The sequence below is a fragment of the Lepisma saccharinum genome, chromosome 1 (assembly GCF_977018435.1).
Source record: "Lepisma saccharinum chromosome 1, izLepSacc3.1, whole genome shotgun sequence".
Taxonomy (NCBI): Eukaryota; Metazoa; Arthropoda; class Insecta; order Zygentoma; family Lepismatidae; genus Lepisma; species Lepisma saccharinum.
Genome location: NC_139229.1, coordinates 80,966,662 through 80,991,999, shown reverse-complemented (window position 1 = coordinate 80,991,999; position 25,338 = coordinate 80,966,662). Strand labels below are relative to the sequence as shown.

Here is a 25,338-nt window from a genome sequence, read left to right as displayed (position 1 = left end):
GTTTGATTCCTGTTGAAGTCACATAATGGTTTGGATCCCACTTTGAACTTTACACTCAGTCCCGGTTAGCCTATCGGTGCATAAAATAAAGATACAAACAAGACATTTGATTTTTTTTATACAAGAATGTATTCTTTACCCCTTGTGAAGATCGTTTTCCATCTTCCCACCGTGCACCATCAGGGGCAGATGTCGATGATCGTTTGGGGCTCTTCTTTGCAGACATTGGACCATGCCCTGTAATTAAATGGCGTCTGATTATTTTCACATGTGGTAAATTATTTACATATAGAAAATCTCCAGAGACATGTACAAAGTTTTATGTACATATACAAACAACTAAGAAAAAAATAGGAAATACTGAACCCTGGAAAAATTGAAATTTTCATCGTCTGCATCTGTAGTTGTAGAGATGGTCATCTTATATGAGCAAGAAAATTTAGATGTTTGCAGTGTCTGGTGAGTGTTCCCGATTTCCTTCTTATTTGTTATTAGCCCTTCTGGTCCTCGTTCCTTTCATCCCCTCTCCCTCTCTCTAAAATGCATCTTAACCATTAAAAAACAAGTAACAAAATCTAAAATGATGATTGAAATCACCTCATCATTTTGACAAATTATCACCAGGATTTTTCCACCTGTTCAAGCAGCTCTGGTGCCCACCCAGCATCATATAAAGTATGTATCTGGAGGAAACTGGGGGGGGGGGGGTAAAGCCGGCCAGGGCCGTGATGCTGATCACACACCCCTATTTTCGGCTGCGATCAAGAAAGTGTGGGACTCTAACTCCACACACCTTATACACCTTCATGGCATGCTGCAAAGTGCCTTTTTTTATCACTAATCTTATTTCGTAAAAACCCATTTTAACAATCCAATAGATTAATAAAAAGAGAGAGAAATGTAAATAATGTAACTGATTTTAAAACAGTTTTAACTACCAGAAGTGCATTTTTATATTGGTGTTAATATATTAATGCCTCAAGTTACAAGAACAATCTGCTAAGTTTTAAATAATCTCGCTCGACCACCTCCTTGATAAAATAAAATTTGTTCGTGGAACATAGAACTTTTTTATCATAAAAATAATTCATTAATTTGTATGGACTGGAAAGGCTCTTACCTGTGAGGAGACTGTGCGCATCTGGACGAACTCTTTCAAAGAAAGACAGGAGGTTTAGGATGGGATACAAGTTGTTTGGAGACTTTTCCGTAGCAGCTAACCATCTGTGCAGTAAATCTCCAGGAAGGCTCAGTTCTATACGTCGCAGTGCCATTTCAATCTAAAAGAGAAGCATCAAGTTTAGAAGTTTGGTAACTTTGAAAACATCATTCAAAACTGAAGTGAGAAGCCACCTCTGCGATCTTCCTCCAAAGTGTCTGGATTTGAGTCCTGGTCAGCCTATTTGTGTTTCAGTATATTTGTTCTTGCATCTATTTAATCCACTCATCATTTATTCTCGTTATAAAAGTGCTATCCAATATACAGTAAAACCTCTTTGCTTAATCCGGACAGGCAAAAAAAAAAAAGCAGAATGCAAGGTTTTAAATGTGGCTAGAAGTCAACAATCGTACTGCATTGTTGTATTGCTTTACATTTTACTGTACTGTATAGTGTATTTAGGCCTATGCCCTTTAAATACACCATAATAAACATGTTTTGTTGCTATAAAGGGAGTTTTAATGCACTTTCTACTGTTCTTTTAGGTTATTTCAGTTAAACCGGCCAACTTATCCCCCCATTAGTCCAGATTAACGAGGTTTTACTGTAATACTTAAGGATGGAACAGATTAATCGGTACTCTTATCAGTATCAGCTGATATAGGCATATTGGTTTATCGGTAAATCTACTGGATATTTTAGAGCAAAATTCCCCTATTTTGTTATATTTTTTATGGATAATTTCCATGCCCTACTTTTTAAAAAAGTAAATGTCTAAATATGCAACTTGTTTTGCACTACAGCCATCAAAAAACACATTTATTAAGAAGGTAAATGAACCATTCAGGTTCTTCAAGGGCCATTTAGTATTTTATATCGGATTGGTAGAATATCTGTTATTGGTGTCAGTAAATTTTATATCAGTACTTTATTGGTATCAGCCAAAATTTCATATCATCCATCCCTAACTAAAATTATATTTGAAGGGCTTAGGTGTAAAACATGTTAAGTGAAATTTTGGTAATTTTTGAGTTACAAAGTAAAATAGGCCATCCTTCAATTTTCGATTGAAACTGCCATGTCATACAATTTGCATTGGACTCAGTGAAGAAGCCTTCTGAAGTTGGTAAACACAACATGAAAACACACCCAAGCCCTTCATTTCATAAAATGAATTTATCAGGTTGAAATTTTGTATAAAATTTGCAAATATTTATCGTGGTACAAACCTTGCTGAAATATTGCTGAATATCTAGGACAGCGAATTCTGACCAGTGGTGTCAGTATCGGAAAGTACCAGTAGGAATTTAATCCTAGTACCAACTGGGGGTGTAAGGGGTGACATGCTGAATGCACCCAAAATCAACCTCACTTCCACATAATACACACCAGTAACTGCAAAGTTGCAAGCTTTGTCATCTGGACCTACTGCCAGTAGAATCCTCTGGAGGCTGTTGTGTCCTTATGTATGCGGAGGTCTTCTTTACTGCCTCAGTTTCTAACCCAAGTAAGGAGATTTTTGTCCTCAGACAAACTAATTGATTTTAGCTTCACCCTGCATAATGTGACTGGTGCAAATAGTCTTAGTGCTGACACACCCATAATTTCCACTTCTATCAATCTATCAAACCAATACCGACTGATACTTTTCCTGAGTGTGTAGAAATGTCACACAACACATTTGCATTGTCTCAATATCCTGGAAATTATGCAAAATACCCAATTTTGTATTATTTTTGCAACATTGCAGGAAGAAATTAATTTTACAGTTAAATGATTATCTCACGTGCAATTATGAATATTTTAAAGCAAAACTCAGGTAAACTGCTACATGTAGTTCCAATGGAAAATAAATTTATATATAGACATTCCTATTTTCAATTGTTACAATTTTTAACAATTGATCGGTAAGAGTATCTATCAGCAGTGGTATCACTATCGGTTCCAAGTAGTATCGGTTTAGCCCTAATAATTATCGTAATACCTTGATCATGATTTTATGAAGGTCATGTAATAAAAACAGGAACAGAATCATGAAAGCAAGGTCTATAATGTGAAAGAAAAAATGAAATTGGAACATAAGATTTCACTACTTGTTTCAAAGTGTTTGACCTCAATGGATGGTAACATTACATATGCTGAATGACCATAAATTGATTTACCTGACCACGTGAAATGAATCCTTTCCCTTCGTGGTCAACCTCTGTCATGGCACGTCGTAATCGATCAATCTCGGAGGTCATCAGTGTTCTTTCGAGGTCGATGATGAGCTTTGCAACATCACGTTCGGCAAACATTCTCCTGTAAGATTACATTTGCATTTTAAATTTAATTTTATTTAACTATACATAATATTGTTATCCGTGATTTCATGTGTTCACAATAAAATGTGTTTTCTACTACCTAGTCTTACCATAAATACTGTCACAAAGTTTTAAATAAATTGATATAAAATGTTGAGAGATATTTTAATATCCTAATAACATTACTGAAATGGATGCATGACAAATGAAAATCACAAATCATTATTCAAAATGGCCACCCTTAGCACGCACACATTCCGTAAGACTTTGTGGCCACGCATCAATTGAATTACGCAACACATCGACTGGAAAATGAGCAACTGCCTTCAGAAGAGACCGACCGCTTTAAACTTTCAATATTGGGATGTCTCTTCTTGCAAGCTATCTCCTGAAGCTTGGACCACAATTTGTAGTCCAAAGGGTATAGGTCCGGACTTGCAGAAGGCCAATCTGAAGTGGAAATGAAGTCTGGAACATTTGCCTCCAGCCACTGCTGTGTTGTTCGGGCCTCATATGCTGGGGCTGAATCCTGCTGGAAGTTCCAGTTCTGACCATGGAAGAGAGTGTTGTTGAGATTCTTGACTAGTCTCTCAAGCACTGTCTGCTGGTACACTTTGGCTGATGTTTTTACCCCTTTTTCACAGAAATGGAGCGTGCCCTCATAGCAAATGTTCGGTCTCTTCTGAAGGCAGTTGCTGATTTTCCAGTCGATGTGTTGTGTAATTCAATTGATGCGTGGCCACAAAGACTTACGGAATGTGTGCGTGCTAAGGGTGGCCATTTTGAATAGTGATTTGTGATTCTGATTTTTTTGGCTTGATTGTTATTTTCATTATGGTCAGTATTTTAGTATCTTTGATAATTTGGTATTCCTGCTATTTCAGTATATTGGTATTTTTCGGTATGTAGCAAATACCAAAACCTGATATCTAAAACTCAATACCAAGCAGACCTGCATAGAGCTCTTGAAAAAATCAATAAACCAAAACTGATAACTATATTTGAAAAAACTGATGTACCAAAAGCAGTATTATTTTTGGTATGATGTAATATAGTGTGGATTTTTTTTTCTTGTGTGTGTGTGTGTGTGTGTGTGTTTTTGTTTTTTTTATATTGTGTAGTAGAGGTGGTGTGTGTGTGTTTATATTGTGTTATAGTTGTGATGTGTTTGTGTGTGTCTTGTGTAGTAGTTATGCTGTCTAATGTGTTTGTGTTCGTCTTGTGTAGTAATTGTGCTGTCTAATATGTTTGTGTTTGTCTTGTGTAGTAGTTCCTCCATTCATATTGGGGGTTAGGCGTAGAGCTGACAACTCTGCACTGTAAAAAGACATGTCAAGAAACAGCAATATAAGGCCATGGATGTTCCCAAGGTAAAATATTCCGGAGGTAAAATAGTCCCCCGTTCGGATCTCCGGGTGGGGACTACTTTGGGAGGTCCCTGGACTAAGGATAAGATCTACGTTAGGAATAAGGATATTAAATTAGGCACCTGGAATGTTCTGAGCCTTTACCGGCCTGGGGCATTTCAGTGTACAGTTAATGAGATAGGGAAGTATAAATTAGATGTAGTAGCTGTCCAGGAAGTTAGGTGGCCAGGAGAAGGGAATTGTAAAACTAAAAATTATACTTTTTTCTATGGTGGTACTGAAAATCATAATTTTGGAACAGGCTTTTTCATAAATAATAGAATTATCTCGGCTCTTAAAACAGTAGAATTTATTAATGATAGGATATCATATGCAGTTTTACAGGGTAGGTGGTGTAAAATTATTTTAATAAACATACATGCACCAACGGAAGATAAAGATGATAATACTAAAGATGATTTTTATACAGAGTTAGAACAGGTCTTTGATAAATTTTCTCAGTATGATATGAAAATTTTGTTAGGTGACTGTAATGCACAGATTGGCAAAGAAGAGACATTTAAACCCACGATTGGTAAAGAAAGTCTTCATGAATTAAGTAATGATAATGGTATAAGATTGATTACTTTTGCAACCTCAAAGAATTTAATTGTGAAAAGTACCAATTTTAAACATAAAGATATCCATAAATATACCTGGTCTTCTCCAGATGGTAAAACTCATAATCAGATAGATCATATTCTCATTGATAAGAGAAGGCATACTAGTATAATTGACGTTCGTACACATAGAGGTGCTGACTGTGCCAGTGACCATTATTTAGTAATTGCTAAATTAAGAGAAAGACTCTCAGTGATAAATCATAAGCAACAAAATCTAAAAGTTCTAAAATTTGATACAGGAAAGTTTGCTGATGAAAGAATTAAGAAAGATTACCAAATTAAACTGTCAAATAGATTTGATATTTTGCAGGATTTAAATGATGATGAAAATATAAATGAAACAGACGTAAACAAGAATTGGGAGCACATACGTAATGCAATAGAATCAGCAGCTAAGGAAAGTATAGGATACCATAAACCGAGAAAAAGTAAGCCATGGTTTGATAATGAATGTCATAATCTAATAGAAATAAGAAATCAGGCTAGACTTAGGTGGTTAAATAACTCGGATGATACAAATCTAAGCAATTATAATAGAATAAAGCGAGAAGTTAACCGCACGTTTAGAAGTAAAAAAAGAGATTACTTGAAAAGCAAAATTAACGAAATTGAAACAAACAGCAAAAATAAAAATATCAGAGATTTATATAAAGGTGTAAATGAATTTAGAAAGGGGTGGCAACCTAAAGTAAACTTGATAAAAGATAAAGACGGTGATTTTCTAGCTGACCCAAACGATATTCTAAATAGATGGAAGAACTACTTTAATGACCTTTTAAATGTCCATGTAGGAGATAAATCAGAAGTGAATGAAGTACACACAGCAGAACCTTTAGTTCCAGAACCTAACTTGACTGAAGTTAAAGATGCTATTAAAAGGCTTAAGAATAACAAAGCACCTGGCATTGATTTAATACCAGCTGAGTTAATTAAATATGGTGGAAATTCATTAATATGTCAAATTCATAAATTAATTTGTTTAATATGGAATAAAGAAGAAATCCCTCAACAGTGGAAAGAATCCATAATTGTTCCTGTGTTTAAAAAAGGTGATAAAATGAACTGCAATAATTACCGTGGAATTTCTCTACTCTCAACAACATACAAAATATTGTCTAATATTCTTTTAACAAGACTAACCCCATATGCTAATGAAATTATAGGTGATTATCAATGTGGATTTAAACGTAACAGATCAACTACAGATCAAATTTTTCACATCAGACAGACACTTGAAAAAAAGTGGGAATATAATCAAAATGTCCATCAGCTATTCATTGATTTCAAAAAAGCATATGATTCGGTCAAAAGAGATAAATTATATAATATATTTGTCGAGTTTGGAATACCTAAGAAGCTTGTTAGTATGATAAAAATATGCACCAGTGAAACAGAAAGTAAAATTCGTGTGGGTAATAATATGTCTGACAAATTTATAATTCATGATGGGTTAAAACAAGGAGATGCATTATCTCCATTGCTCTTTAATTTTGCCTTAGAATATGCTGTTCGGAAGGTAAAAGAAACTAAAGAAGGACTAAAATTAAATGGTGTGACTCAGTTGTTAGCATATGCAGATGATGTAGACTTACTGGGGGATGATGTGAATACAATTAAGAATAATGCTAAAATATTTTTCAAAACTGCTAAAGAGATAGGTTTGGAAGTTAACAAAGAGAAAACTAAATATATGCTTACAGGCCGAAACCAAGTGTTAGGTAATAATCAAAATCTAATTATTGATAACAACTCGTTTGAACCAGTTTCCAAATTCAAATACTTAGGAGTAATATTAACACGTGAAAATTATATTAAAGAAGAAATAAAAAATAGGCTTAATTCAGGAAATGCATGTTACTTCTCTCTTCATAAACTTTTGTCTTCTCGTTTAATATCTAAGAAACTAAAAGTTAAAATATACAAAACAGTAATTTTGCCTGTAGTATTATATGGGTGTGAAACGTGGTCCCTTACATTGAAAGAGGAACATAAATTGAGAGTATTTGAAAATAAGATCCTTAGGAAAATCTTTGGACCTAGAAGGGATGAGGAGACAGGTGAGTGGAGAAGGTTACATAATTTAGAACTACATAATTTGTACTCATGTCCAGATATTATTAGAATAATTAAATCAAGAAGACTTAGGTGGGCAGGCCATGTGGCACGAATGGGAGAGGAAAGAGGAGTTTACAGGATTCTTGTTGGGAAACCAGATGGTAAGAGACCTGTAGGAAGGCCAAGACGAAGATGGAGGGACAACGTTGAGATGGACCTAAAGGAAATCGGTAGGGATGGAAAAGAGTATATAGATCTTGCTCAAGATAGGGACAGATGGAAGGCCTGTGTTGCTGCAGCCATGAACCTTCGGGTTTAAGAAGGCTAGAGAGTTAGTTAGTTAGTTAGATTCTGATTTGTCATGCATCCATTTCAGTAATGTTATTAGGATATTAAAATATCTCTCAGCATTTTGTGTCAATTTACTTAAAACTTTGTGACAGTATTTATGGTAAGACTAGGTAGAATATAAATTTCAATTGACCAATCTCAGTACACTTCTTTTTTAAAATAACTCATTTACAAGAACAGAGATGTAAATTAGCCATCATATTTTTTTTTATTCACTTTTATTTTACATCCTGGACCTTGCTCGCTCCATCCCCCTCCATTGCGAGCACTGATCTTGCACGCTTGCAAGAATTGTTTTTTAATTCTGATATTAAATAGGATATCCTCTGCTTTTTGAAGGTTTCGTTTTAACTATTGAATGGCGCATTGTATAAATAAAGTTAATGAAAGAACAGTCTGCCCCAGTGCCGGATCTACAAGTCTTGGGCAAAATATTACCAAAGCCTCTAACTACACACACCAAACTCTAATTTTTTAAATGGTATGGGGGTTATGTGAAAGGACACTGTTTTCTCACACCTGGAAAATGATACATTTGTTACATTTGTTACAATCATGGAGCCATAACTTTTTCCTGATTAAAGATTGGTTGAAGAAACGTTTAATACTGCATTTCTCATGAAATTCTAGCCTGATTTGATTCTAGTCTGTTTGCCACGCAGGGTGGGTAATCTAAGGTCAGAATTTTTCCGGCTTTGTCACTGCATAAAGCAGTGGCTCTAGGGCCCACCCAGCCTCAAATCAAATAGTATGGGGGCTAAAGGCGGCCGCAGCGTGGTGCTGATCACACCACCTTCAAGATTACCAACATAGAAAATATGTGGGGCCCTACCCTCACATTCCCTAAATGTGCCTTCATGGCACGGTGCTATGTGCACAGGGAACTTCACTTTTTTTTTACCTGTATATATTGTATTCGTTCCTGTACTCCTGAGTAACTAAGTTTGTTTCTTATGTACGCATATACGAACCCTCTACTATGTCAATGGCTATGGGTCCCCTAAAGGCTTACTTGCCTCTGGGCCCCCCGCACTGCGGGGTTTTGGAGTTTGTTGATCTGGCACTGGTCTGCCCATGAGGGCACATTTAGACTGTGCAAACCAGTAGATACCAGAGTTCCTCTGTCCATTATTTCTCTATAATCACTTGTCATTTTATGCTCAGATAGGCTAATTGGGATTGGACCTACAATTGAAAGTGGAATTGGAAACATTATGAAATGTTCCTCCACGGGGGATCAAATGCGCCATCAAGGGGGTGGGGCCAAAGGGCTACCGTTCCCCCCAGGAAAATTAATGCCAATCTATAATTATACATTTTGCATGTATAGTTTAATTTCAGTGACAGTAATTTGCGTTAGTTATAAAAGACGGATAAATACAAGTAAGACCGGCACAGGTCACTGCAAAAACAAGAGAGCTTCAAACTGAAGCAGTGTTTGGAGGGTGGGGGATGCCTTGCTTGCTCACACTTGTAAAAATAATTCTTGCCTTCCCCACTGGTAAAATTCCTGCTTCCACCCCTGCCTGGGAATGTTGAGTGGACGCGTAAGTATCACAAAGGAAATTGTCCATCATATTTGTTCTTTGTTTTACGCAATGAGAGCTTGAAGAATTGAAAAAAATCACAAACAAACTGCTGACAACTTTTACAGCAGCATACGTAAAAGTTTATTCCTTAAAAACGCGTAACTAATGAAAATGGCCGTGGGCAATTTGCTGAGGCATACTTGTGCATCCCATCCTACAAAGCAAAATAAATCGAAACCAGTACGCCGTCGAGGAGGCCCTGTAAATAGTCTTCAGAGAAATCAATGAATGAGTCAAATAATTGTACGTATCCAGTACGTTTATTTTCTTCTAAGTGTCTACATGAACAAAATGCGATAGTAAGAAGTGAACTTGTTCAAAATTTCCTGGCGGTCAGCTCCAAGTTGCAGTGGTTTCTGGTTGGTCGAGAATTTACTTTGGTACAGATAGGATCAGTGTTGGCAAAACATGTAGTGAAAAGTTCTTGCGGTTGACTACTTTAATCTTCTGCGGGCATTATTGGTTCGAACCACCAGCAACTTGTTGCTGGAGTCCTGACCTCGTTTCGTAATGGTTGTAGAACTTCTCCCCTGAATGAAAAATCGCGTGATTGAGTTGGTTTCAACTCCGTTGAAGTTCTTACCGCTTCCCTTTCCTTTGGAGATTAAATCGGTAAGTTATTTCACATTTCCAGGTCATGGCGTTTCCAACTCAAATTTAAAAGACAAAAAATTGGTAACATATTTATTGATTGCAATGATTTTGAACATCCGTTTGCTTATGCTTATTTTTAAAAAAAGAGATTACCAATGATCCCAATGTTAACGCACCTATATCGATTTCGATGTGTCGGCATTAGTCGATATCAGTGATGAAAAGTATTGGCTCTATACGGTCGGTACTTGTTCGGCTTTTGGCCACCTCGGTGCCGAGCACGTAAAGCGACCGACTCCCAATCTTGTCCAGAGGTACCGGGTTCGGATCCCGGTTTGGTCATGAGTGTTCTCTGCGAGTGTCCCTACAGCATCCTCATCGTCGCGATTAGCCAAAAGTGGAAGAAAAGCGAGGCTGAATAACGAAAATGAAATCACAAGCTTGCCATCCAAGGTTCCTGGTCTCGAAGCATGAGTGTTACTTTGAGAGTATGCCTTCATCAATTTTGTTAAACCATTATTGATCCACACAGCGCGCTACGACGCTGGGGTTCGAATCCCGACCCGCTGAAGTGAGTGTCCATTCATTTCATCACTCATCCACATCTTCGTGATTAGCCAAAAGTGGCAGAAAAGCGAAGTAAATTAAACCAAATCCAGTCATTGATGTAATGTAAACACTTTAATTTGGCACCCACAGATGTAATACGTAGTACATTTCCTATATTGCCAAAGTACAAGACAATATACAACCCCACGCTTGGCGATATTTGGCGCCCAGTGGTGGCGATTGGGTTCCAAAACTAGAGGGCAAGGTGCCAAAACTCCGGGGGAGGGGGCAAGAACAGTTTAATTTCCTTTGATACATAATAGCATAGTGCTGGAGCAAAAGTGGCAAAAAGTGGGGGTGGCAACTGCCTCCCTCGCCCCCCCTAATCGCCGCCACTGTTGGCGCCATAGGTATAGAGCGATCATGAACAGAACCTTCGGCCGGAAGCTTTCGCGCATCTTCCCCTCGAACCATTCAACTCGAGCTACAAGGAAGCCTGCTCCAATCTGCCCCTACCCTATACGTGCGAGTACGATGCATACAACACACGGTTCTGCGCAGGTTCTTTTGCTTGTGGTTCCACTATACTATGCTCGACTGGATAAATTATGAATCCATTACGGCGCTTTTAAAAATTTTCGATATCGTTAACGTTAAATGCAAAATAAACTGACCATTATGCTAATTTAAGCGTAGGAAGGAGAAATGTACCTTGCTGTTTGCATGTCTCCGCTTGGGGGACTGTGCCTGCTCCGTATGATGGACGGGGGATCTGCCTTGCACCCGTTCATGTAGCCCATCATCTTCTCGTAGTCCACCATGCCGTTGTGGAGAAGGAACTTCGCGAACAACATACGGCATGTTTCTTCGTCCAAGGGTACCTGGAATAACGATCAAGCAGTACAGGGTCAACGAAGTTAGTAATAACATGTGTTTTATACAGCGTATATGGATACACCTGTATATTGAATTGTATCTTCTGCAAATATGCTGTATTAAGAAACAAATTGCCGGAGTACTAATTGAGATTAGTGTACTAGTCGGCCTACATGGTGCAGTGGTTATAATAATGTGCTTATTGTCCAGTGGTCCTTGATACTGTTTCCACATGAAGTGAAATTTCTGTTTCAACACTGGTTGGAATGGAATTAGAAAGGGAGAAATGAGAATAAGAAAAAAAGGGACGCAAAGGTGGAAAGTGGGGGAGGGGGACTTTCAGACCGAAGTTACAAGCGACACGTGTCACTCGTAAACGAAACGAACCTTCAGAAATATCAGGAACATATCGTACCCGATGACACAGCAACCTGCACGCGTCCCTTGTCGCTCGGATTTAGCCGTTTTCTCAACAGCGTGCATCATGTCGCCTCGGTCTGTTGGCAGTGCATGCGTAATCAATGCTTTTCTACAGACTGGGTGGGATCCGAGCCGATGTGAAACTCACGACACTTGTCACGTGTCACTTTGGTCTGAAAGTCCCCGCAGACCGAAGTGACAGACAACACGTATCACTTTTAAACAAACCTTAAGAAATAAATACAACCTCTCGTACCGGGTTGACAGTATAGCAGCTTGAGACCTAAGTGACAGGCCAACTGCAGCTTGTCGTGTCGCCTCAGTTCGAAGGGTTTCATCTTTTTCTGAAGGCTCGTGTCCACACAACATGTGTCACTTGTCGACTGTCGCGCGTCCTGGGTCGTTTCTATGCGAATGCTCCCTATAAGCTGCGCGTATTGCTTGTCCTTTCGGCTTGAAAACTAACTCAGACCGAAGTGACGCGCAAACGAGGGATTCATACTGAAGTGACAAGCAACGCAGGACTCGCCCGGTCTGTAGAAAAGCATTCACTGCTCATGCACTGCCAACAGACCGAGGCGACATGATGCACGCCGTTGAGAAAATGGCTCAGTCCGAGCGACAAGCGATGCGCTCTATCTGGTAATGCCAATCCTGTACGACAGGTTGCATTTATTTCTGAAGGCTCGTTTTCAGTGATTCGTGTCGCTTATCGCCTGTCACTTTGGTCTGAAAGCTTCCTAAGATATATATATATATATATATATATATATATATAGAGAGAGAGAGAGAGAGAGAGAGAGATAGTTACGCTTGTTAGTTTTAAATCTTTTAACATAAATACAAAACATTTAGCCTACCAACGAAAGCATTTAACCTGACGCCAGAAGACGAAATACGACGCTTGACCGATTGATTTACGTGCGATAAGTGAGACCCGAGAAGCACACCCGGAAGTCTTAAACTTACCTGGCATTTACGGAAGATGTTAGTGACGTGAGAGATTGTGAGAATTCCATCTCGGTCTCTGTCCTGGTTTCGCATCTCGATCAGGATGGCTTGCATCGTTCGACTGTTCACGCCAGCCAAGCCCTCATTGATGTAGAGTCTGAAACCAAAAAAAGTAAAGAACACGATAAGAAAAAAGCAAGGCATGTTTTTTTTTTTGAATTTTGGTTATTATTTTTAGATTTTGTTTTTAAGTTTAATTTATCCACAAATACGAGGGTCACTATTTATATTTTGAGCCTTGGCAACACTGATTGAAGTTAGGCGCGATTTGACGTTTGTACGGAATCGTCTGGCATTATTGAACATAACGTACTTCAAATGTTTTGTCAATAGCTTCATTTGTGTTGTTTATGTTGCCTTGGAGATTGCGCGACAACAATAAAATGGAATTAACTCATGAACATTTTCGTGCGATGATTTTTTACGATTTTCGACGTGGATTATCAAGACAAGAGTGCATCGATCAACTTACTTCCACATTTGGCGATGAAGCCCCATCCTTTGCCACTGTGAAACGCTGGTATAACGAATTTAATCGTGGCCGCCATTCGCTCACCGACGAGATTCGCGAAGGTCGTCCAAAATCAGTTGTTGTTCAAGAAAACATTGATGCTGTGCAAAACCTAATACTGCAAGATCGTCATGTGACATACTGTGAGATTGAGGCAACCATAGGCATTAATTAGTTCCACCAGCATATATAAAATATTACATGATAATTTAGCTGTGAGAAAGGTATGTTCTCGTTGGATCCCACACAATTTGACAAAAACTCAAAAAGACGCTCGCGTCAATTGGTGCAAACAAATGCTCAATAAATACAATCGTGGTGCTTCAAAAGACGTATATAAAATTGTAACAGGTGACGAATCATGGATATATGCATATGAGCCGGAACGTAAACAGCAGTCGACTGTATGGGTGTTTCAAGATGAACCCAATCCAACAAAAGTTGTTCGCGGTCGAAGCACTTCGAAACAAATGGTCGCCTGTTTTTTCGGGAAAACTGGTCATGTGGCAACTGTGCCTTTAGAGGAACATACAACGGTCAACTCTGAATGGTACACAACAATTTGATTGCCAGAGGTCTTCGGTCAAATACGGAAAACAAACAAACGCCGTCGGATCATTCTTCATCAAGACAATGCCAGCTGTCACACATCTCGTCTAACAACCGACTTTATGAACAGTCAAAAAATCGAATTGTTGGGTCATCCGCCGTACAGTCCTGATTTGGCACCCAATGACTTCTTCTTGTTCCCGAATGTCAAGAATAAATTGCTTGGACAACGATTTTCGTCGGCGGAAGACGCCGTTGATGCGTTCAAAAACCATATTATGGAGGTGTCTCAAGAAGATTGGAAAAACTGCTTTGACAAATGGTTCGAACGAATGCAAAAGTGTATTGACCATAAAGGAGAATACTTCGAAAAACAATAAAGCAGTTTTCAATGCCAAATTCCTGTTTTTTCATTGTTAGGCTCGAAATATAAATAGTGACCCTCGTAGGATGGGACTGGGCCTACAATTTAAAGTGCGATCCGAATCATTATGTACTTTCACCGCGTATCGAACACGGAACCCCCTTGATTGCAAGGTCAGAATAATTCATCGAGTCGTTAGCCAAACGCGTTAAGTGGTCGACTCTCGATCTCCCGGCCGAAGTTCCCGCGTTCGAGTTCTGCCCTCGGCCTGGATATTATTTGTGAGTGTCCCTTCGTCAATTTCATCATATCATCATTCGTTCTCATCGGCGCAAATAGCTAGATTCTGCAGACTGGTTGGAGCCGTGTCGCTCGTGACTTCGGTGTGAAATCCTCAGGTCGCTTAAGTCTGAAAAATCCCTTTCGGATCATTTTGTTGTTCAATTTTTGCACAGGAGATATGAGATAGAGTGCGGATTCTTGAAGCTATAGCAGAAGGAAAGCAATCACATATCTGTCATGTTAAATGCTAAGTTAGTTCACAGTTATTAAAGAATCCAATAACCCTTAAAGGCATTACTAAGAAAATACACGTACACCAACTCTCTTGCCGACCTCCTTGGCGGAGTAGTTAGTACAGCGAAGTACGACACCTGGGGTTCGGGATTCGAAACCTGGCATGGGCATGGGTGTTCTTTGTCAGCGTCCCTTCATCAATTTCATTACACCATCAGTCATCTTCATCTTCGCGATTAGCCAAAAGTGGCAGAAAAGCGAAGTTATATAAACCAAATCAATCAATAAAAAAACCAACTCTCTTCTTGCGAATAATTCGTTTAGCCTATACTGTATCTTCCAAGCTCGTTGAGTGTTCGATTCCAGTTACACCCGCGGAAGGTTCCGGGATCGAGTCCTGGCCTCGACGTGAGTCATTTCAATTTCATGATCATTTCTTCCTCACTGTCACGATCTGATAAAAAGTGTCAGAAAATACGACGTAAAAATAAGAAATATACGAGCATTTATATATGCCTTTCTGAAGCATACAAGATAACTTAAAAACAAGGTTTGTTTTGTGCTGTATGATGTAATGGACGAAAAGCAAGTGACCAAAAACACGAAGGAAAAAGTAAGTTTCGTAGCAGAGTTTCCGATAACTTACGCACACAGACACGTGATGATGACGTAGATTGGCGCGCCTCTGCTTTACTCACTTTCTTGCACACACCAGGCTCCAGGAATCAAGTGAGGTTTCACTTCGTTGTCCTGGTTGAATTGAACGTATTCACAACTGGGAAAGGCATAAGTTTCTTTTCAGTTTGTATAGTAGTTAGTGTTATTTTAATTTCATTGTTACATACTGTACTTTAGCTGCGTTATGTTCATTTCTACGTTGCTTCCTTAAGCAGGGGTGCCCATCCCTCCCAAGGCCAATGGCGCAATCCCCCCCAATCATATCATTTGTCTCCCCCAACCCAAAAATCATATCATTAGTGCCCTCAAACCACATCGTAATCTACACAGAGTATTTACGAGGGTGGGCTGAAAAGTAATGCCTGCTATTTTTTTTGCGACTGTGTAAAGACATTTTGGATTTTGAGCAACCATGCATTGTACTCTTCAGACTTTCCCCCCCTTCTCCATTCCAAGTTTCAAACTTCTATCACCAGGGGTTGCTGAACTAGAGCGAGGAAAATGGCAGCATGTAACCATACTATGTCGGTGAACCTGAAACTGGGTATGGTGACCGAGTTTCTAACTGCAGAAAATGTGTCCCCAATTGACATTCATCAGAGAATGAAAGCTTTTTATGGCAATGAATGTGTAACGTCAGTACTGTATGATGTTGGGTTGTACATGCTCACAATGAAAACCCCTGCCGAGGAACTCTCAACGTGTGTGGCAAACAACTTCTTGAGAGTTGATAGATCCTCAACAGGGGTTTTAAAACATATAAATAGTGGGTACTAATTTACTATACATCGGACAGATTTCTTCATTTTTACATAAAAAACTACTTACGGTAATAACTTCCTGTAGCATTGCCTGACATCTGGAAGGTGTTTTGTGTGATGTGGGAATGTTTCATAGCGGAAATTCACGTTCTTTGTTGAAAATTAATGTTCCGACGGATAATAGCCTTTGGCGCGTACACTTTCGTACACCATCACGTGTCGTGATTGTGTTTTGTTCATGTTCATTGGGTATCCAGTGTTTCGAACTGTCTGTGTTTGCAACGAAAGTTAGAAACATGACGTGTCGTGGATGCGTGGTGAAATTCGTACTGGGTGTGGAAGATCCAGTGGATTTTTAAATTTAATTGAACACGGGATCGTGAAGAAAGGAAAGGAATGTCGAAAATGTGGTAGTGAATGTAAGCTACTCGTTAGAAGGAATGGGCTGTGGGTATATGCCTGATTATTAGGCCCTAATATGACGTGTCGTGGATGCGTGGTGAAATTCAGGTAAGTTTTCCGTATCCTGGAAACGGATTTCTTCAAATTAAAAAAATTGGGGGCAGGTGACTCCGGCCAATTTCTAACATGCCTTCAACATGGACTCTATAGAGAAAGCCGGGTAGCCGGAGCGAAGCGGAGGTGGGGCCGCGGTAACGGTAGGGGGCGGAGCCCGCAATCCGTGGGAAATTTGGACTCAAAAATTTCAAACGAAAATAATTGTTTAGTTTAAATTTCCCACCGATTCCGGGATGGGTAGCGCCACGAAACATTACAATTTTCTCTGTAAACCAATGCGAAAAAAAATAGATCACATGAGCTTTGTTCACGGGTATTTCTTGGGTTCCGAAGGTTGAAACACTGCACAACGAATGAAAATCGACAAAACACAAGCACGACGCGCGATTATGTAGGAAGGTGTACGCGCCATATTGTGTCTCAGGCAAGCGAAAAGACTACGAGAAAGAAGTACTCGTAATGTGAAAAATTGCAATTACTTTGATAAAAAAAACACGTGAATACACCTTAAGGAATGTTCCGTGAAGTACGAATGTCAAAAATTGACGAAACGAAGGAGTTATAGGTGTCCGACGGATAGTAAAGTTTTACCTAATCTAAGACCTAGAGTTGGATACTGTTACCCCCACCCCCAACGTTTAATTCAGAACCCACGTGTGAATTAAGCCCTCCCCCACCACCCATTCGATAATACCCTGGAACACTTTCTCTTCTTCATCTAATGGATTAGATATGGTGCATTTAAGGTGTAAAATTTTTACATACATTTTGGACAAATATATAAATGTTGAATTTTACATTATTTGAAGGTAAAAATCCCCCCCCCTAAATCTCGATGGCGCCATAATCTCCTCTTGTGGGCACTCCTGTCCTTAAGCACTAATTCCTACGCGAGGTATTGAATAGTTAGTTTCTGCATCTTATAGTGAACGAAGCTCTACAACGTCTTTTGCAAACGTACAAAAAAAAGTGCTAATGTGATAAATTTTGAAAAATTGTTCTGTTTAGAATTCTGTTAAAACATTCAAGATCGCAATTGCTGTTTTGTAAATATTCATAAAAGAAATAATAAACTTGTTACAGCGATTGGTAGCCATTACAATCTAAATTTCGAATTAACTAACGCTATAAGAATTCTAAATTCTTATAGCGTTAGCAAAGTGGCCGCGGTGGCTCAGTCGGTAACGCGTTTGACTACCATGCTAAAGGTCCCGGGTTCGATCCCCGGCCGGTTCAAATCCGGGAACATTTCTAACGATAGAAGCGGCCCCGGCACCCACCCAGCGTCGAATAACATGGGTACCTGCGGGGAAACCCTGGGGGGTAAAGGCGGTCAGGGGCGTGATGCTGATCACATCATACCCACTCACGACCGGATCAAGAAAGTGTGGGGCGTTACCCCCACACCCCCTATACGCCTTCATGGCGTGGTGCTATGCACAGGGGAGCACTTTACCTTTTTTTTAAGAATTCTAAAGAGATCTGTTTTTCTGGAATCTAGAATACCGACTTTTTTATTATGACTGCTGAGACAGACGTAAGATATGGCCCAGCTTTAACCTTAAAATTCAAAAATGAAAGAATTTGTCACTCTCGAAGCTCTATAAAGTGGAAAGTTTTGAGTAGTTTATGAAGATTATTTATTAACGTTTTCTGCTGTTTTAGTACGCAGAGATATTTTAGTGAAGTAATGTGTCATTATATGTGGTCCTATTGCGATCGTATATATACAGGGTGTTTCTAAAGGTCGTTTACAACGCTTGGGAGGTGATTACTCACACGAAAACAAGCAAAAAGTCTAAGTTCCATTTTTACGACTGAGGCTTCGTTTCCGAGATAGGAGCCTCGCAAAAGGTGACAAAGTGAACGTCACACCTGACTGGGGCGAATACTATAACAGATAGAGAGGCGGTTCCAAGGGAATCATAAAGGAATCGTATGTGCTCAGTCCGGAAGTCACTATGAAAAGTTCACTGCACGCATGCGCAATGGAGTCCTCAAAGGAATTGGGGATTTCCAGCAAGAACAATGCATGGAAAGTGTATGTAACGCATCAAGAAGGACCGTGACAATGAGAAATGCGTTCAAGACAACACATCCCGACCTCAAACATCAAAACATGAGCACCGAACACAAAATCCGAAAAGTTGAGCACGGTTGCATACCCCAGTTACACGCGAGGAACGAACGAATCATGTCATGTGGCATACGAGAGACACATTACTCCACCAGGAGGAGGGAAAGAAAAACACAATATCAGATGATTGCGACAACGTGTAATTTTACACGCGACAACTGCGTAAATCCCCTCCCCCCCCCACACACACACAACAAACAACAAATGCTACAATGTCTTGCGTGTGCGTTTCACTGTACACCAACTGAAGATGTCACTTTCAACATACAAAGGGGGTGGGGAGCAATACCAAGAGTGTTCTCACTGGGATTTGCCGAGAACGATAATCACAGACGGTTTTCAAAATGTCTGCCGTTCACTTCTACGCAGAGATGACAGCGACGAATCAAGGATTGTCGAGTACGAGCAAACAAGCTAGGTGTATATGCTACCGTCGCGGCGGCGACGTTGATGCGAGCAACGAGGTCCTCAGCTGATGTGACAGGTGTGTCGCATACGAGGGTTTTCATATCTCCCCAGAAGAACAAATCGAGAGGGTTGAGATCTGGCAACCTCTGTGGCCAAGGCATAGGTTCATCCCTACCATTGAACCTATTACGAAACACGTCATGCAGGAAATGTCGTACATTACGATCGATATGAGCTGTTGTCCCATCGTGTTAGTACCACATTTCTTGCCGCAGTGCCAAAGGTACGGTCTCCAACAGTTCAGGCAGAACCTCACTAAGAAATGCATGCTACGTGCGATCAATCAGGCGAACAGGGAGAATGTATGGTCCAATTAAATGATCATGTACTATCCCGCACCACACATTCACTGAAAACCTGTGCAGGTGATGGGCCACAAAAAGTGCATGTGGGTTGTCAAAGTCTCAGACATGACTGTTTCTACTATTGAAGACATCCATCCTGATGAAAATGGCTTCATCTGCCCAAAATACCTTTCCCCAGAAGTGATGGTTTGTGTCCAGCTGATTCAACAACCATTGGCAAAACTCAATACGAGGTCGAAAGTCACGAGGTAACAGTTCTTGTACTTTTTGCAGTTTAAAACGGTGCATTCCTTCTTTTGACAACACTCGCCAAACATTCACATGACACGTGTTTCGTGCCCGAGCGAGCACGCGCGTACTGGTGCCAGGATGTTCTGCGACCGCTGTTAACACATCTTCTGCAAACTGATATGTGCGTACACTTCGGGGTCTTCCAACGTCTTGCCGCGGTGGTAAGACTGACCCTGTTTCACGCAGTCGACTGTCCACTACCTGAAAGAAGGCGTGAAACGGTAAACGTTTATGTGGAAAGCGTTCTCCATAAAGACAACTTCCCTCACGGCTATTAGCACGTGCCTCCCCATACATGAGATGCATGTCTGCTAACTGCTGGGTCGTATACGCAGCCATCTATGTAATAGGGAGCTGGAACTGCAAAGTATCGTTTTTGTTTAACACTGGCACACTGCAAAAATTGACCGTATCACCGTACGAACACCAAAGACCAATTGTTGCGATACTTGACTTGCCCACTCCACCACGTCAACTTCTTTAAATAAAAACATACTAGTACTCTTCAATGCGTATGACAACCTAGAGCGAACTGCTGATCATATCCCAGCACCTGCAACACGATTGGGACGACTGCCGGAGAGAACCAACCTTTCGAGCTCCTCTCGCGGGTACAGCAGCCATGAAGGTCAAACGTAGACTACGAGAGCCAGACTTGCCTGCGCAGCGCTTCCAAAACTGGTCTCTTTTACGTCACAGTGATCGCGCGCGAACACTCTTGGTATTGCTCCCCACCCCCTTTGTGTGGTGAAAGTGACATCTTCAGTTGGTGTACAGCCACACGCACTGTCCGTGCGTAAGATATTGTAGCATTTGTTGTTTGTTGTGTGTGTGGGGATATTACGTAGTTGTCGCGTTTATAAATACACGTTGTCGCAATCATCTGATATTGTGTTTTTCTTTCCCTCCTCCTGGTGGAGTGATGTGTCTCTCGTATGCCACATGACACGATTCGTTCATTCCTCGCGTGTAACTGGGGTATGCAACCGTGCTCAACTTTTCGGATTATGTGTTCCGTGCTCATGTTTTGATGTTTGAGGTCGGGATGTGTTGTCTTTAACGCTTTTCTCATTGTCACGGTCCTTCTTGGTGCGTTACATACACTTTCCATGCATTGTTCTTGCTGGAAATCCCCAATTCCTTTGAGGGCTCCATTGCGCATGCGTGCAGTGAACTTTTCATAGTGACTTCCGGACTGAGCACATACGATTCCTTTATGATTCCCTTGGAACCGCCTCTCTATCTGTTATAGTATTCGTCCCAGTCAGGTGTGACGTTCACTTTGTCACCTTTTGCGAGGCTCCTATCTCGGAAACGAAGCCTCAGTCGTAAAAATGGAACTTAGACTTTTTGCTTGTTTTCGTGTGAGGAATCACCTCCCAAGCGTTGTAAACGACCTTTAGAAACACCCTGTATATATATATATATATATATATATATATATATATATATATATATATATATATATATATATACAGGGTGTCATTTTAATGGCGCCCACGGACCACAGATTCGTATAGAGGACATCAAGACAAACAACTTTTCTCAGTAACATTTTTCTCGTTGGTGCGTAGTTTCGACGCTACAGTAGTTAAAAAAAGACCGTTTTGCCGCCTGGATGCTGGCAACCCAACACAACATATGATCGTATCTGTGACGTCATTTCCTGCAACGAAACAGCGCACGGCAGGGTTGCAAGGAACACACAAATTTTGTGAAAAATGACAAACTACCAACCACATTATTTGCTGTAAAACGAAGCGAGAAACGCGTCCAGTAGATCGAACATCATAGCCTACCAGCTAGAAGATCAGCAGTCATCTCAGGGGAAGGGGGAAGTGAACCAACGATATGTGAGATGGTAAAAACGTATTCAAAATGAAGTGTCAGTATCGGATTTTGTCTCAGTCTACATGCCAAATATCAAGAACAATTAATTTTATTTGACTTGCAGCTTTCATGTGGCTGTTTACGCCCAGCTACAGGTCACATATTTGCAAATCTCGTTGCAAGGTTGATATCTACAGGTTTGTGTCCAGATGCCTTTGTGGTACTTTTGTGCTGATAACGGAAATATCCGAGGTTCACGTTGTTACATTATGGCTAAAACACATACAACCATAGTAAAAATCTAATGATGAATCAGTAGCGTATATACTGCCCTGTTCACAGTTGCAAACTATTACATGTGTATCCGGTGCGTAGATAAACACGGTCGTCGGAGAGTTTGTTTTACTACTACTTATATCCATGTATTTTCAACCATTTTCGTCACTTGTCGCATAATGCCCTGAATATACATGATAGAATGTATTACTTACCTTTTGAATTTTGAGCTCTTTCATTTCTATTTTGTCATCTGTTCAGTGTGCCACAGACAACTAGTATTAGAAGGACAAAGTGGATAGACTAAATTGTAGATGCCAACTTGGTAACTAGATTTGCAAATATTTGCCATGTAAGCTGAGACAAAATTTGATATGACCACTTCCACTTGAATTCTATTTTCTTTCCACCATTTTTCGTATCGTTTGTTTACTTCCTGTTAAGTTGCAGAACGTGTTTATTCGTTTTGTTTTACGGTACATAATGTGGCTGATTGTAGCTATGTCATTTTTCTCAGAATATGTGTGTTCCTGGCAACCCTGTAACGCATCGCTTCACGACGGGATATGACGTTACAAATGCTATCAAATGTTGTGTTGGGTTGCCAGCATTCAGGCGGCAAAACGGGCTTTTTTGAACGACTGTAGCGCCGAAACTACGATCCAACGAGAAAAATGTTACTGAGAAAATTTGTTTCTTTTGATGTTCTCTATACGTTTCCGTGGTCCGTGGGCGCCATTAAAATGACACCCTGTATATATATATATATATATATATCTGTGGTCTCTGCACTCTTGAACGCAATTTGTTATATAAAGGATCCAAATCTATTGCCTGCACGTGTTATTTGGCTTTTCGAGTGTGCATACAATCGGTTATCAACGCATAGAAACTATGAAAGTGATACCTCGTTGATGTTCCACTTGATACATTTCACTCTGTAGCGGAAAATGCGTATTTTCAAGGTATGCATGTGTGTGGTCTTTCTTCTAGTTACGTATTAAGTTTTAATTCGGCAGGCTAGAAGTTTGAATTTCATGGTGTTAATAATTCGTTCGAAGGCTGAAAATAGTCCGAGATATTTATTTGTAATTGCGTATGTCATACTTCAGGATCAATATGTTATTCGTGGTTTCCGGTCCTGAAAAAAATCTACTTCATAAAAACATCGAAATCTATCGATTAAAAATCATTCTCGAGGGGGTACAGTCGGTCAAGAGCCCCCAAAATTTGTAAAACAACAAAGTTTATTTATTTTTGTTTTCTAGCTTTGAAGATTTTGCGATGCATCTTGCAATACCAGCCCAAGTTGTTACGGTAGCATATTTATTTTTCTTGTTAGACCTGGGTTCGAATTCCTGGTAAAGCTGTTTCGTTGGTCTTTCAACAATTTATCCTTCCTTATCACTGTGATTGATCAAGAGGCAAAGAAACGACACTGATAAAATAATATGGTGGATGGCACAGTGTCTCTCATCCAAGTTGCTGAAGGGTCTCCCGGGTCCTCTTTGCCACATGTGGCTTGGCATTGTCGTGCAGGAACAGCACACCCTTGCGATTCACCAATACCAGCTCCTTCTGCCGCAATGCACGGTGCACCCTTTGCAACTGCTAAGAGTAGAGGTCAGCACTGATGGTCTGACCAGGTGGAAGGAGCTCGTAATGCACCACTTGCCGACAATTCCACCATGCATAACCTTTCGTGGGTGCAGAAGTGGTCTTGATGTGTGAGGAACAGGGTCACGTGGCGACAACCAATGTCTGGTACGCTTGGGAGTGTCGTAGAGGACCCACTTTTCGTCACCAGTGAGCAAGTGATCAAATATGGGTGTGTTCAGGTGAGCAAGGACAAACAGACTGTCACTCGTTGTTCCTTGTTGGCTGCCGACAATGTATGGGGTACCCACTTGCTTAACTCGTATGACTTCCCTATCCCATGCAGATGCAGTCTGACTGTTTCAGCGGAAAGATGGAACCTTTCTGCAAGTTCATCACACGTTAGACCACTGTCCTCCTCGATGGCTGCTTTCAGGGTCTCGTCATCCAACACACGTGGTCGTCCACTGCGAGGTTCATCCGAAAGGCTTACATCTCCCGAACGGAATTTCTGGAACCAATGCCTGGCAGTGCATTCGTTGACGGCATTCTCCCCAAATGCCTGGCAAATGCGGCGACTTGATGCGGCAGCTGACAGGCCCACTTTAAAGTCATACAACAAACACACGCGAACAAGCTGCTTCGATACCCCCATTTCTCTTCGACACTGGACGACCTATGACTGCTGTGTGTGCGCAACGTGCCTGTATTACTGACAGTCGATGATCAGACTAACTCTCGATCGCTTGGCAGGCACGTGCGTTATTTCGTTTCCTCTCTGTGACCGCATGATTAATGGGACGTCAAAAACGGCAAGAACTTTTTTGGTTACCTTGTACAGTCACGGACACTGCCGGCTTGTAATGAATACATTGACTTTCAATGGAATCGTTACAAGCCGACAGTGTCCGTGACTGTACAACCTATGTATGAATTTTTATGAATTTGAATTTATTTGAATTTCTTTGTGCAAGCCGTTAACTGTACGCACTACATGATGATTCACATTGGTTATTCATTTGACACATGTATGAATAATATGAAAAACAAAACAAAACAAAACAAAACACTTACCTATATATTGCAAAATGCTGGATCCAGAGTACACGTATTACAAACTAGGGACACTTTGTACGGTTTCTTCTATCTTTTCGCTGTCCGCTATCGCCTTTTCTCGTCGCTCCCTCACTTCCCACAAATACCTCCCCACTCTTTGGACTATCTCACTTATGATTCCTCTTCTATCTTCTACTACTTCCATTATTTCCCTCCCTGTTACGTTCTTAACCCACTTGTCTCGAAAATTGCGCGTAGCGGGGCAGGCAGAGAGCAGGTGTTCGCCAGTCTCCTTCCCCGCACAAACAGCATATCGTTTCCCCTGCTTCATTCTTAATTTTTACTTGTTTCCAACCCCCCCCCCCCAGTCTGAACCATGCTATCCCTCCCCTTTCTTCTTTGCCTACCAAATTTATGTATCTTGCTTTCCCCCCATTCCCTTGATTTCAAATGATCCCTTAGTGAAGTCTTCGTCTGACAATCTGCTAGTATTTCTTGTCTGTCTATGTCCAGAAGTCTCTCTCTAATTTGATTTTCAGCTGATG

At 40.4% G+C, this 25,338-nt stretch overlaps 1 protein-coding gene across 2 annotated transcripts in view; it reads right to left on the bottom strand.

Moving 5' to 3' along the window:
• LOC145983619 (uncharacterized) overlaps positions 1-25,338 on the bottom strand; it is a 78,419-nt gene that overhangs the window by 5,113 nt on the left and 47,968 nt on the right. For both annotated transcript variants that reach the window (XM_083116684.1, XM_083116690.1), the window contains exons 5-9: positions 12,895-13,033; positions 11,341-11,510; positions 3,322-3,460; positions 1,121-1,280; positions 140-237 (exon numbers count right to left, since the gene is read on the bottom strand). In XM_083116684.1, coding sequence (XP_082972810.1) covers positions 140-237; positions 1,121-1,280; positions 3,322-3,460; positions 11,341-11,510; positions 12,895-13,033 — 706 coding nt within the window. The remainder of the gene's footprint in view (positions 1-139; positions 238-1,120; positions 1,281-3,321; positions 3,461-11,340; positions 11,511-12,894; positions 13,034-25,338) is intronic.